This window comes from Taudactylus pleione, unplaced genomic scaffold (assembly GCF_031769625.1).
Source record: "Taudactylus pleione unplaced genomic scaffold, aTauple2 ptg001084l, whole genome shotgun sequence".
NCBI lineage: Eukaryota > Metazoa > Chordata > Amphibia > Anura > Myobatrachidae > Taudactylus > Taudactylus pleione.
This window is the reverse complement of record NW_028285485.1, coordinates 2438508-2453986: the sequence shown is the minus strand read 5'-3', so window position 1 is coordinate 2453986 and position 15479 is coordinate 2438508. Positions and strand designations below refer to the sequence as shown.

Genomic DNA, 15479 nt, shown 5'->3' with positions numbered 1-15479 from the left:
CCCAGCATCCCGATCAAAGTGATGCCGGGCGCCGGCATCTCGATCAAAGTGATGCCGGGCGCCGGGTGCGGACAGCCGCGGGGGGTTTAGGTTAGGGGCTCCCGGGGGAAATTTAGGGTTAGGCATTCCCCATAGAGGTTAGGATTAGGCTAGGGGGAGGGAGATTTAGGGTTAGGCACCCCATTAATGCAGAATATATATATATATATATATTTAATCTGAAGTATAACTTTGTTCTGCTAACAAAAAAGCCCAATTCCCAGGCTATACTATTCATAATGCATTCAGTGTGACATTAATATTACTCCTCCCTTCCAATGAAATAAAATGCTGCCACACAATATATTGGATTTGACCTAAATAATAGAATAACACTTATAATAATAACATTGGGCTGTCAGGAGGATCATTTTTTACTTTTTCACCCGCCCACTTGTCTTTCTGACATTATACCGTCACTCATAAAAAAAAAAAGAAGAGCTTCCCTATTGGAGCAGACACGCTGCCACACACCGCTCCGTCTACCCCATTCGTTTCCCCAACTGTCAACATAACGGCTAGAGCCGCCCAAGCAGCCAGGCAGTAGGCGTATCACTTTGCTATCCGGCGCTGCCTATTGGCTGTGGGAAATTCCTCTACAGGGATCTAGAGACAGCCATTGGCTCAGCCGCCCCTTTTTGTCTCACCTCCCTCTTTCATTGTTACGTCACTAGGTTACCTGTGGTTTCACAGCGGAGTGTCAAAAGCCACTGCAGCCTCGATTGGACCGCGGCGTGGTGTGCGAGGCATCGATTGGCGGCGGATAATGTCGATCAAGAATTGATAGGCGGGTCTGAGAGTGGGACGAGCTGAGCCAGGGAGCAGTCTGGGCATTAATTGTTTTGCTGCTGAGCTGTCAGTTGGGTCTTCTCCCTCCTGCGCCCGCCCTGATTTTCTTTTTTTTGTTCTACGATTACTATTATTTATTTTATAACTATTGCTCTGCCCTACTCCTGGATGGCAGTATTACCCATCATGCCCAGGACAGTGGGCATGTAGCTTCCAGCTAGTGTTGTGTACCCCTCCCCCCTCTGTATCCAAGATGGCGGTCCAGGAATCAGCTGCTCAGCTCTCAATGGCTCTGAAGGTTCAGGAGTACCCAACTTTAAAGGTGTGTCACACGGTCCAGGGAATATAGCAGTGCCCCTCATGTGTACCAGTCCCTGGGCAAAGGTGGGGGCACAGGGACATCTGTCACACTAGCTTGCAGTGTTATAGATATATATTATGTAGTGGCAAGTCTGCCCTGTAAACTGCTGCTACCCCTATTCTGATGGGGTATGATGTCTATAGTGGGAGGTCTCTCATATAAATGCTGCTACTCCTATTATGGGGTATGATTTCTATAGGGGGAGGGCCCCCATATAAACTGCTGCTACTCCTATTCTGATGGGTATAATGTCTATAGTGGGAGGTCTCCAATAAAAAATGCTGTTACTCCTATTCTGATGGGGTAAGATGTCTTAAGGGGGAGGTCTCCCATATAAATGCTGCTACTCCTATTCTGATGGGGGTATGATGTCTATAGGGGGAGGTCTCCCATATAAATGCTAGTACTCCTATTCTGATGGGGGTATGATGTCTATAGTGGGAGGTCTCCCATATAAATGCTGCTACTCCTATTCTGATGGGGGTATGATGTCTATAGGGGGAGGTCTCCCATATAAATGCTAGTACTCCTATTCTGATGGGGGTATGATGTCTATAGGGGGAGGTCTCCCATATAAATGCTAGTACTCCTATTCTGATGGGGGTATGATGTCTATAGTGGGAGGTCTCCCATATAAATGCTGCTACTCCTATTATGATGGGGGTATGATGTCTATAGGGGAGGTCTCCCATATAAATGCTGCTACTCCTATTCTGATGGGGGTATGATGTCTATAGGGGAGGTCTCCCATATAAATGCTACTACTCCTATTATGGGGTATGATTTCTATAGGGGGAGGGCCCCCATATAAACTGCTGCTACTCCTATTCTGATGGGTATAATGTCTATAGTGGGAGGTCTCCAATAAAAAATGCTGTTACTCCTATTCTGATGGGGTAAGATGTCTTAAGGGGGAGGTCTCCCATATAAATGCTGGTACTCCTATTCTGATGGGGGTATGATGTCTATAGGGGGAGGTCTCCCATATAAATGCTAGTACTCCTATTCTGATGGGGGTATGATGTCTATAGTGGGAGGTCTCCCATATAAATGCTGCTACTCCTATTCTGATGGGGGTATGATGTCTATAGGGGGAGGTCTCCCATATAAATGCTAGTACTCCTATTCTGATGGGGGTATGATGTCTATAGGGGGAGGTCTCCCATATAAATGCTAGTACTCCTATTCTGATGGGGGTATGATGTCTATAGTGGGAGGTCTCCCATATAAATGCTGCTACTCCTATTATGATGGGGGTATGATGTCTATAGGGGAGGTCTCCCATATAAATGCTGCTACTCCTATTCTGATGGGGGTATGATGTCTATAGGGGAGGTCTCCCATATAAATGCTACTACTCCTATTCTGATGGGGTATGATTTCTATAGGGGGAGGGCCCCCATATAAACTGCTGTTACTCCTATTGTGATGGGTATGATGTCTATAGGGGGAGATCGCCAATAAAAATTTCTGCTACTCCTATTCTGATGGGGTATGATGTCTACAGTGGGAGGTCTCCCATATAAATGCTACTACTCCTATTCTGATGGGGGTATGATGTCTATAGTGGGAGGTCTCATAAATGCTGCTACTCCTATTATGGGGTATGATTTCTATAGGGGGAGGGCCCCCATATAAACTGCTGTTACTCCTATTCTGATGGGTATAATGTCTATAGTGGGAGGTCTCCAATAAAAAATCCTGTTACTCCTATTCAGATGGGGTAAGATGTCTTAAGGGGGAGGTCTCCCATATAAATGCTGCTACTCCTATTCTGATGGGGGTATGATGTCTATAGTGGGAGGTCTCCCATATAAATGCTGCTACTCCTATTATGATGTCTATAGGGGGAGATCTCCAATAAAAATTTCTGCTACTCCTATTCTGATGGGGTATGATGTCTATAGGGGGAGGTCTCCCATATAAATGCTACTACTCCTATTTTGATGGGGTATGATGTCTATAGGGGGAGGTCTCCCATATAAATGCTGCTACTCCTATTCTGATGGGGTATGATGTCTATAGGGGGAGGTCTCCCATATAAATGCTGCTACTCCTATTATGATGGGTTATGATGTCTATAGGGGGAGCTCTCCAATAAAAAAATTCTGCTACTCCTATTCTGATGGGGTATGATGTCTATAGTGGGAGGTCTGTCCTGTAAACTGTTGCTACTCCTTTTATGATGGGATATGTTGGTTATAGTGGGAGGTCTCTGCTATAAAATGCTGCTACTCCAATTATGATGGGGAATGATATCTATAGTAGGAGTAGCAGCATTTTATAGCATAGACCTCCCATTATGATGGGGTATGATGGTTATAGTGGGAGGTCTCTGCTATAAAATGCTGCGGCTCCTATTATGATGGGGAATGATATCTATAGTGGGAGGTCTCTGCTATAAAATGCTGCTACTCCTATTATGATGGGGAATGATATCTATAGTGGGAGGTCTCTGCTATAAAATGCTGCTACTCCTATTATGATGGGGTATGATATCTATAGTGGGAGGTCTTTGCTATAAAATGCTGCTACTCCTATTCTGTGTGGGCCAATTTATGTGTTTTTCTACGTGGGGGACTGATGGTGTGCCTTGGTAATTTTAAAATGTTTTTCGGCGTGCCGCGAGTTTAAAAAGGTTGAAAATCACTGGTATAGGGGTTGGCGCCACCTTGGAACATGTTGCAGTGAAATGTTTCCGCAGGCTCTATGTCCCCACCACTCTGATTAGATTGGACGTCTCTCAGGTCTTTTGTGTTTTCTTCTGCATGTTCCATGATTAGACATCTATAGGTTCTCTTTACTAGCCGTTGTTCTCGGTAGAGTATTTGACTTGAACGTACACAGGCATCTATATCATACAGATAGTGGGGGAGAATGAACAGTGCATTAGGCCATATCCAGGCAGCAGGTCCTGCCAGGACTCAGCATACTTGAGGAGTGTTACGCTGACAGCCGAGCTTCCTGTGTGCTGAGAGCAAGCTTATAGGAAGTGATGCTAGAGGCTGCTGATGGAGCAATGTTCTGCTGCATCCGTGACCGCTCACCAGCTGTACAGGCAGCGGAATTACACACGTGTGCAATAACACACTGTGACAGGAGTTTACGTTTAGGAAATCATATCATAAACAGCATTTCTACAGCTCTCGTGTTCTGTCATTGCTGGCAGGGTATGATGGTTCTACACCAAGTCCAAAGTCACTCATTGTGAGTGAGTTTGGGGTAAGCATAACATTATTCATATCACTAGATAACTTACTGCCAGGTCTTGATAATTGAGCAGAATAGAAAGCAGATTACTATGCAGATTAAAGAGGGTGTCATGTGATCACACAGTAAAGTTACTAAGAAAATGTTTGGGGTTAAAGTTTAGGAGTTAAGTAGGGTATACACTGATGGATAAATTGAACGGGCGATATATCTATAGTGCATCGCCGGTGTGTACATCGGATATGTCTGTAGCGTTCCCGCTAGGCTGTTTTAGCGGGGCGCGGCGCCCTGCCCTCTTTCTGGAAGGCAAAAAGCGCCCTGCCCTCCAGAAGGAGGGCAAAAAGCGCCCTGCCCTCACAGCCTGCGGGAACTGTCTTCACCCGCGGGTCGCAGTGTCCTGCGGGTGAAGAAATGTGCGGTGACCCGGTCACTGCCGGAGAATAGACGCCAGGCGCATGCGCCCGGCATGTATTCTCCCTGTCTGCAGGGCTTGGGGGCTGCCCGGCGTGTCCGTAAGTGCCGGGCAAGCCCCCAAGAGTGACGAACAGGGGATGCGTCTTATAGACATGCCCCCTTTTCGATGACCACGCCCCTTTCTCGGTCGCGCGCACGAACATGCCCTCTCTAGCTCCGGCGCCCTGCCTCGCGCCGGAGCTAGAGTGAACACTGTCTGTGAATGATGACGTTCATAGGCATATCTGATCCGTTGTGCAGCACTGCAGATGAAGGTATATTTTGCAGATATATCGTTTCATCTGCTGGTGTGTACGGCCAACCTGCCAACCGCCCGTACACATGCTGCAGGGACCCGGCGGTGAGTGACGGCTCAACTGGGCGGGCAAACTTAAATGCCCCCCCCCCCCCAGTTGTGATGTCAGGCCTGACACATCGGGCGGAGAATTGGTGTGTATACTCTTACCAATCGTTAGGTTGGTGGTAGCGTGTACCCAGCATTACAGATACCGCTGTTGTTAGAAAGGGGGCACTGGGAGACAGGGGGAGGGGGGAGTGTCGGGAACACAATGGGGAGCTTGGAGGGGAATTTTTTCTCAGTACCAAGTTAATCGTAAGAGTTGTGTAGTTAAAAGTTACAGTGTTTGGGGGCGAGTCCATTGCTTTATCGCGCCCTATCTTCCATCTAAAGTGATGGGATTGGAGGGTGATATTCAGTTGTTTTTGGGCACTAATGCTTTATCGCGCATGTCGTGCCCAAAGAGACAGGGTTTAGGCGCATAAAGCGGCTTAACCCATCTAAAGTCCTGCTATTAGGTCACCCAAACAGCAGTTTGGGTGCCCAAAACCAGGACTTGTCACACATTTGTGCTCTCCACCTCAGGCGGGTGTGAGCAGAAATTCCGGTGAAGACATTTGAATTCTCCATCTCCCCCCCCACCGTTTTAGTTTAGTGAAGTTCAGGTCACTGCTGGAAAATAGCAGGAGTAAGGTTATACAGCTCCAGGAGGATTGCTCTTACTGTGCATGTACCAGGCGTCCCAGACTTTGTACAGTTTTTATTTTTTACTCCCGTGAACGCTGCGTACCAAATTCTGTTGATCACAACGTTCATGGCTGTTTATGTGGGCTTCCTCCAGCCACTAGTGATCTGGCGGGTTAGTCTATCGGAAGTTCTTTTGATCAATCTGATTAAGTGATGAGCGACCTGACTTACTTCAAAGGCTGGGCCTCCAAAGGTCCGCACATTGCCCTTAATATCAAGAATGAAAAACAGCCCCAATATGAACTGACCCCCCTTACTCATCCCAACATGCTCCAAAATTCAGCCACATGCAAGGTCCAGGGTTGTGCAAACGCTGTGATGCATCACTGGGGGGAAAACCATGGGTTTTTCCAAATCAGAGTGGGTGTGGAGGGGCATGTCTGTTATATAAGAGACAAATGTAATAAATAGTCCATTATAGTACAAAGTAAGAGAATAAATAAGACCAGATGTGACTTGTCACCATCAATATTAATGCTGCTTTACATTTTATGGTCAAGCCCGCCCGGAAGCTGTTGCCGCTGAATCATTATAATTAAACATTTGCAGTGTTAGTAAATGGGACACGTAATCCTGGGTTGTAACTAGACCTCTGTGGACCCTACACCAAGATATTGATGGTCCCAAAGCCTTTTCGTCACCACAACACAGTTTTGGTTCTTCTCATCCCCCCCCCCCCCTCTGGGAGTTATGTCGCCATGATCTCCAAAACATACCATTTACCGAATGTTTAGTAAACTGCCATCGTTCCTTAGCTAGAACTAGCCAATACCCTCCTCACTAGCTGTTGGTGTACACTTACACCGCTTGCTTTAAATATTGCTGTAGCTGGCAAACTGGACACACTGTTCAGTGTCTTGCAGGGTTGTCTTAACAGCAGTGTGGGCCCTGGGCAAAGCAATGCACTGGGGCCCCTACCCACCCATTCACGGGAAACAAATTTAAATGGTCAATAAAATTAAACCCTCCTGCATGCCAATCAGACCTCCCACACATGCAGAGAGACTCTGTCTGACTGGTCTGAAGCCAGCGGATAAAGTGAAACTGGGACTGAGTACTCGTCACCGGGGGGGATGGGGTGGGGGAGGTTAGATCAGAATACAGTGCACCGGCGGCCAGCTTATAAAAATATCACAAATTTACCAACTGGCCGCGGCTGCAGGGGGGGCAGGTTGGCAGGCCCCTACAAGCTTTGGGCTCTTGGGCAACTGCCCAACAAACCCAATGGAAGAGATGGCCCTGGTGTCTTGGTCCGCCCCGCACTTATCAACCTGCACACCTGCTCTTGGGAGTCATCTCTGCAATCTATTAGTGCGCCTAGATGTTTGGCGAGACTGAGAAATCCGGAGAAGGGCCCTGCTCAGAAGTGTAAAGGTCCCATCAAAAGTTCAACCACCTTTCTCTTAATTTTGTGGAATGGAGGTGGACCTCTTCCCGACCGCACAGAAAGGGGTCCCCCTCTTATATGCACCATTCCCTCATTACAATTACGCACTCCACAAAATTAAACATGTTTGGTTCTTGCCAAGTAAACTTGTACCAAACTCCCTCATGTCGCTGTGTTGCTCTATGTGCGGAATGGAAGCCATGCTAGGATCCGGGGAATACAAGGGGATAGCCACTGCGCAGACAAGGCAGATCAAGGCACTTGTTCTGTACATCCCGACATGCTGAAATAAAGACTGGATTCTAAGCAAATTGCAGTGTGTGGCTGGCTCCTTGCATTTCAGGTCATTGTAATATTCCTTAAAAGCTACACAATATATTACAGATGATAAATGCCAGTCACTTACCAGGGCTGTAGAACTGGAAATATATATATATATATATATATATATATATATGTATGTAGAACACCTCATTCAAATGGCAGAATGCAATTACAGGTTGAGTCTCCCATATCCACAGACGGTGTAATGGTTAGCTTTACTGCCTAACAGAACTGAGGTTGTGGGTTCGATTCCCATCACGGCCCGGAACTGTGTGGAGTTTGTATATGCTCCCTGTGCTTGCGTGGGTTTCCACCAGGTGCTCCGGTTTCCTCCCACACTCCAAAAATATACTGGTAGGTGTATTAAAAAATTAACCCTAGTGTGTGCGCATGTGATAGGGAATATAGATTGTAAGCTCCACCGGGGCAGGGACTGATGTGAATGGCCAACTATTCTCTGTAAAGCGCTGCGGAATATGTGTGCGCTATATAATAAATAAATAAATATCCAAATATTCCAAAATACGGAATTACCTTGGCATGACTAAGATAATGAAAGCTTTTGAAGGTACAAGGGGCCTGATTCAGAGCCGGTCGCAATTAGCGCTCGCTCGTTCAGAAAAAGGGGGTGGCTATTCAAATGAACCGTTCGCTCTTTGCGGTCTGTTCACGCCTCTATGTCTGAACGAGCGAACAAAACTTGCGGTCGTTTTTTTAAAAAATACGCCCCCTCGCCGCTCGCATCCTACGTCATGTCCGCTATTTATTAGATTAATCGAGTACATCGAACAGCGTATGAACTGCTCGCTATTCTTGGGGTTTGTTTTTGCTACCACAATCTTGCGAGCAGTTCTGGCTATAAAATAACCCAGTGACGTGGTCAATGACGCTGCTTTGTTAATTATGCACACCCTTAAAACGCCCGTTTTGACCTTTAAGCACGCCTGCGTTCGGATCTCCACTCCCCGTTTTCAAGCACCTTCCCCTGTTACCACCCACATACGCCTCATTCTGTCACTCAAAATAGCAGGCATTCGCTATTTAGCGAACAAATGATTTTCGGCCGCACTGACTGGTTCACGCATGCGTATTACGATCCGTACGCATGCGCAGTTGGGCAAACATCGCTCGGAGCGAACGAGCGGCCGCTTACGAGTGCTCTGAATCAGGCCCAATGTACACAAACTTTGTCTAAGGCACAAATTATCAAAAATATTGTATAAAATTACCTTCAGGCTGTGTGTATAAGGTGTATATGAAACATAAATGAATTTAATTTCTGTACACATACTTTGCTTGAGCCACACAATTATAGAAAATATTGTATAAAATTACCTTCAGGCTGTGTGTATAAAACACATAAATGCATTCAGTGGTATATTTGGGTCCCATTCCCAAGATATTTCATTATGATATGCAAACATTCCAAAATACGGAATATTCCGTTATCCAAAATACCCCTGGTCCCAAGCATTTTGGATATTGGAGACTCAACCTGTATTAAATATGTTGTGTGCATTTAACGGAACCTATTTCATTAGGGGTAAATACACACGTTGGATTGTCTGTTAAGCCTTTCAGAGATAATTAATTACATTTCAGCTATTCCTAATATCTTCTGGTTTTGGGCGATGTAATTGTAGGTGGTTTTGTACTTGGTTGGTTTCTTTTGCCCTTGTTTTTTAATTTCATTTCACGATATATAGCTAAATCACATTGAACTAGGGCCTGATTCAGCAAGAATCGCTATTCTGCTAATACGCACGCAACGCAGTTGCTAATATCAGCGCTGATATGCAAATGATTGCATTCGCATTGCGATTGCAGCCTAACATAAGGACGCCCACTTTCCCTTACTCACATCCGTATACTTTAGCAACATAGCAAAATAATCAGGAATATTAAGTGCGTAACATCGGACCCATACGCACACTTGCACAAGCTATGCCCTTTCCTTACTCAGAAATTGCCAGCGTCCACGCACGCTATGAGACCTCAGACTGCGTATGGCATCGTAGTGGCTAATTTGTGCTCACCCCTGCAACGGCGTGCGAACACGCTGGCACGACTGCGTTACCACCCACAAATGGCACTTCTTGTCAATCACTCTGCAATGGGGCTTCGTAGCTGCTGCAGTCGCAGTCCCCATCGCAGCGGCCGGTTTGCGCATTGCAGTGCGTACGCATGCGCAGCGCGAAACATTCGCAGATTCTGTGCGTATTCGCGTATGGTAGTGAATCAGGACCTAAGCTATTACACTTACTGGCACATTGTCCTTTGGATCTACATAACTACTTTATAGTGAGGGATATCCTTACAAAATTTCACATATGGCGTTATTGATGATCCAGACCAGTTAATACCATTTCTTCTTTAGGGTTCATAGGGCTCCACTTGGGGTTTAGTTGGTGGATGAGGACACCGGACACCATGCAGTTAAAGCTTTAGCTCCCTTGATGCAGTGGACCATCCCCCATATACCCCGCCTCTGAGACACCTCAGTTTCGTCGGTGCCTGGCCGGAGTCGAGTCATCATTATGCTTAGGCAGCCCAAATAGCTTTTCTTTTTATGATTTGTTTATTATATATTTTCCTGTGAGCGCGCAGCAGCAGACTGTCCACAGGACGTCCGCGCTACTGCTACGTCACCCCTCCGGGCTTCGCAACGCCAGTTTCGGCTGGGGATTTTGGCGGGTCTTCGCTAGCCGGCTCCGTGGACAGACCCAGACTGCAACCTGGACGGAAGGGGACAGGTAAGGAGGGTCATCTCTAGTGGTGATTGGTAGCCATACCTCCGGTCTCAGGGGTGACAGACCAGAGGCGCTGAGTGTGGACACAAGCTCCGTCCATCGTGATCCACTAGTCCACCAGGGTACATATGGAGTGGGAATATAGCGTCTTGGTGGGTAAACAATCAGCATGGGCAGATCAGCTTTCCCCATTAAAGCGGCCCCTCCCCTCAGCTCAGGACGCCATTCATCTGAGGTCTCGCTTCCCTGAGCTGCTCTCCTCCTCTGACCACGCCCCCTCTGAGGTATCCGGCGGCTATTTTCTTCAGGCACAGCCACAGCTCTCTCAGGGATAAGCCGAGTCCGGTCCTCCTACATACCTCTCCCTGGAGTCAGCGTATGTAGCGCTATAGCCTACCAGACACTGTCTGTGTAGTTGATTGTAGTGCCAGTTTGCATTTCTGCATTGTATGTGACTTATGCTTGCGCTGCCTGTCTGTTTCTATCATCTACCGTGAGCTTATATCTTTTTTTTTTCTGACTTTGCCCTAACATACAGGTGTATTCAGGGGTTTTTCTGTGTCTCCCATCTATAGAACTAAGTATTTGTGAGGGTTGTCACATACAGTTGTTCGTTGCACTGTGCCATATTTGGGCTGTGTGCTCCTGCAGCTTACCCAAGCATAATACAGGACTAGTATATTGCATTCCTACTAGAATCCTACATACACAGTGGTTGCATTATACCCAGTGCCATATTGTGTGTCATAATACCCTTCAGCTATTATATGGGGGGTGGATTGATTTTGCTCAAGACCCTTTTATTCAGAAAATCGTCTCATATAGCAACTTATGTAGAACCAACATCCAATAATTTTTGGTTTAGATATATAATATAATTGTGTTGGTGGAGCACCCTAAGGTAGTAGCTGAATGCATAGTCAGAGGGTTCCTCCCAAAGAGGTGGGAGGATAAGAAGAAACCTTTTTTGGGGGCACTCTTTAAAGAAAATATAAGTAAATGTGATAAAATATAACTTTTATTAAAAATGCATTAAGAAGGGGGTCAGTAGCTCCCTACTAGACCCATGTGTGTCCTTTGGGAAAAAAATATGTATATGCGTAGTAATCTATGAGGCGAAAATATGTATTTAACACTTTTGCTAAATTGCTTGTGTCTTAGACACACCCATATAATATTATGTCATGTAGGAAAGATTCCTCTAAACAGTATCCACAGCCAAAGCAATGAAAGTTTTTCACAATTCTAAACCTATGAAGGAAAATGTGCTATTTCTTGAAAACATGGCATGCAAAATTGGCATCATCCATGAAAACATTGTCTGCAGCACTAGAAAACATGGCATGCAAAATTTGCATCATCCGGATTGTATCATCTGCAGCTATGTCTAGGAAAGGCAAGGGTAACAAGCAGGCATCTGCACCCATACTGCTATCATGCAAATTATGTGCTGCAGGCTTAAATGAGGAGGATTTGATACAAGATGGGTTATGTATTAAGTGTTCTACTCCACCAGGCCCATCAGACCACCCAGTGCCTGTACAAGAGCCCCCCTGGGCTTCCTCTTCTCGGGTACTGGCTACTATTGCGGACCGCCCAGCAGATCCGGCTGTTATCCCCCCTATGGGGTTATCACAGCAGGCCGTAATTCCCCCTTTGGGGTTGCCACAACAGGTTCAGATGTTACAGGTACCTCATGTACCCCCACCATGGGTAGACGTACTCTCTAACTCGGTGCAGAGTCTGGTGGCTACATCTAATGCCTTTCAAACCATTTTGCAAGGTGAGAAGCCCCTACCCAGTAAGCCCCCTAAGCGTACTGTGTTATCACAGTCCACGCAAGTCTCAGATTCTGAGGTATCATCCGATGAAGGTAGAAGATGCTGATCTCTCTAACACTGACTCCCCTCTGGAGGAGGATGAGAGTCGGTCAAAGATTAATATTCCTGCCTTGGTGCGAGCTGTTAGATCCATCTTACTCATAGAAGATGACGAGCCAGCTCCTTAATCCAAGCGTCCTCTGTTTAGACAACAGAAAGTGACTTCAACAGAATTCCCTCTATCAGATCAACTAGCTGAACACATGGCTACAGCCTGGCAATCGCCTGGTAAGAGGTTTCATCTACAAAAATGTCTGACCTCATGTTACCCTTTTCCTGTGGCTCATTGTGCAAAATGGGAAACGCCCCCCTGCGGTGGATTCACGTTACTCGTTTAATTAAAAGCGCTACTTTGCCTTTTCCTACAGTTACTTCCTTGAAGGGTCCTACGGATAGGAAGATGGAAAGTTTGCCTGAAATCAATATATAGCGTTCCCGCTAGGCTGTTTTAGCGGGGCGCAGCGCCCTGCCCTCCTTCTGGAGGGCAAAAAGCACCCTGCCCTCCAGGAGGAGGGCAAAAAGCGCCCTGCCCTAACAGCCTGCGGGAGCCGTTCTCACCCGCGGGACGCAGTGTCCCGCGGGTGGACAAACATGCGGTGACCCGGTCACCGCCGGAGAATAGACGCCGGGCGCATGCGCCCGACATCTATTCTCCTTTCCTGCAGCGCTTGGGGGCTGCCCGGCATGTCCGTAAGCGCCGGGCACGCCCCCAAGTATGACGAAAAGGGGACGCGTCTTATAGACACGCCCCCTTTTCATAACCACGCCCCCTTTTCATAACCACGCCCCCTTTTCGGGCGCGCACACAAGATTGCCCTCTCTAGCTCCGGCGCCCTGCCTGCCGCCGGAGCTAGAGGGAACCCATAGATATATACTCTCTTTCAGTGGCTGTTGCCCGTCCAACCATGGCTGTTGCAGGGGTGGCTGAAGCTATAGAGAGCTGGGCTGACGCACTTGAAGACTCTCTTTCCCTCAGAGGCTTCTAGGTATCAGATGTCTTTTGTTGCCCACATTCAAGATGCAGCTTCCTATATTTGAGAAGCAACGTTGGATGCCAGTTTCCTAACCTCCAGAGTCTCGGCCGCGGCTGTGTCTGCCCTCCGTACCCTGTGTCTGCGCCCATGGAAGGTAGATGCGAATTCCAAGAAAGGCCTTGAAGGATTACCCTATAATGGGGAGATCTTGTTTGGCACAGACCCAGCGGCTCCTTTTGGATTTGTCAGTAGTTTTTCGTGCCCTCCAGGGTCCTCCATTTGAACCCCTGGGTCCTGTGGAACTCAATAGGTTAACAGCGAAGACTCTTTTTCTTCTGGCTATAGCGTCAGCCAGAAGAGTGTCAGATTTAGGGACGCTCTCCATTTTCGCTCCCCATATCTAATTTTACACCAGGATAGGGCAGTACTTCGGACTCGCCCTGGGTTCCTTCCAAAAGTTGTTACTAGTTTCCACATTAATAAGGAAATTGTAGTCCCGGCCTTTCAATCACCAGACCTCTCGGCAGGTGAGGCCTCCTTGGATGTTGTGGACCGTACCTGTTCCTTTCGGAGATCAGACTCCTTATTTGTGCTCTATGGATTTCACAAGAAGGGATAGCCAGCCAACAAACAAACATTGGCTAGATGGCTTTGCATGACTATCTCACAGGCTTACATGCAGACGCCTCAGCTGGACAGCTTTGTAAAGCTGGCCACACATCTAAAGATTATCTGTTCAACCAGGCAACTAGTTGATTGGTTGGAATGAAAATCTGGTAAGGTATACAATCAGCAATTTGCTCTCAAACGCTGTAAAATGGACCAATACTGTGTTGTTTGAACAAATAGTTTAGATTAAACATTTAACAAACTTGTCTGAACGTCCATTTTAATCTGTTTTCTGGCATTTAGGAGCAAATTGCTGATCATCAGTTACTCCCATACGTTACCAGATTTTCATTCCAACCAATCAACTAGTTGGATGTAAGTTGGTCTAGTGTGTGGTTCTCTGTCCATACCTTTCTGAGGTTCTATGCTTTTAATACATTTGCCTCTCAGGATGCTTCATTTGGGCGCCGGATAGTCCTCTCAGCGCAGGAGCATGCCCACCCTTACATGACTACTTTGGAACATCCCCAAGGTCTCCCTGTGGAGCCCTATGGACCCTGAAGAAGAAAAGGAGGGTTATGATTTACCTTTGTTAATTCTTTCTTCGAAGTCCATAGGGTCCGCAGGGCACCCACCCTGCGCACCTGGCTTCATATGGGCTCTTTTTCTGGTCACTGGTTTCCCATCTCCTTCTCCATGAGAGTGTGATTCTTGTGTGTACCAGTCTTCCTATTCTCTTCTCCTCCTCCTCCGGCCTTTGGCTTGTCACAAACCTAAGGTGCCTCTTGCTCGGGGGCAGGGTATTGGGGGATGGACCGGTGCATCCTGGGAGCTAAAGCTTTAACTGCGTGGTGCCCAGTGTCCTCATCCACCACCTACACCCCAAGGTCTCCCTGTGGACCCTATGGACTTCGAAGAAAGAGTTAACAAAGGTAAGTTTTACCATAACTCTCATTTTTTTTATATGTTTTGTCTTTTTGTTTCTTTCTTGATGTGATGCTTTTTATACTGTATTAATAAATGTTATGTTTTAAATTGTTTCTAATAGGGTGAGTGCCCCAAACAAAGAGAGTACTTAGTGACATGATATTTTGTCCGCAGATGGATTTTCCAATCTAACATTATCATATACAGCATACACACAGCATTCAAAGTCCCTTCTCAGCATATGGGTGGACCTAATGCCCAGCCACACAAATAGCCAGCACATTTGTCAACTTAAAAATCACAGGTCTCTCTCTCTCTCTTTTAGAATTAGCTGCCCTGATTCCTTCCCAGACAGCGAAACGCATCCAGGGGGCTGTATGACCCTTTACTTATGCCTCAGTGCTGTAGCCTGATGATCAGCATTGTCCCGTACTGGCATAAAGGATGGAGGGTTCCTCCAGGAGACATTCATTCACAGACTATATAAATTGTATTTTAAGATATATAGGACAGAAATGTGGGATGCATACACTCTGGGGGTCATTCAGACCCGCTTGCGAGCAAAGGACGCTCGCAAGCGGGTCGATGTTGTGCGAATGCACACGACGGAGGGAGCTCCGTCGTGCGCATGCGCGAGACCCGGCGAGCGACGAGGAATATGTCGCTCGGGGTCTCGCACCAAAGGGGGCGTGCTGTGGATGGTGACTGACAGCACGCCCCCTTTGGTGGGC

The 15479-nt window shown here is 46.9% G+C and overlaps 1 protein-coding gene across 1 annotated transcript in view; it reads left to right on the top strand.

Moving 5' to 3' along the window:
• The first annotated feature begins 731 nt into the window (after positions 1 to 731).
• MAEA (macrophage erythroblast attacher, E3 ubiquitin ligase) overlaps positions 732 to 15479 on the top strand; it is a 93835-nt gene continuing 79087 nt past the window's right edge. The window contains exon 1 of the mRNA XM_088461641.1: positions 732 to 1150. Within this exon, the coding sequence (XP_088317767.1) occupies positions 1082 to 1150 (69 nt within the window). The 5' untranslated portion in view covers positions 732 to 1081. The remainder of the gene's footprint in view (positions 1151 to 15479) is intronic.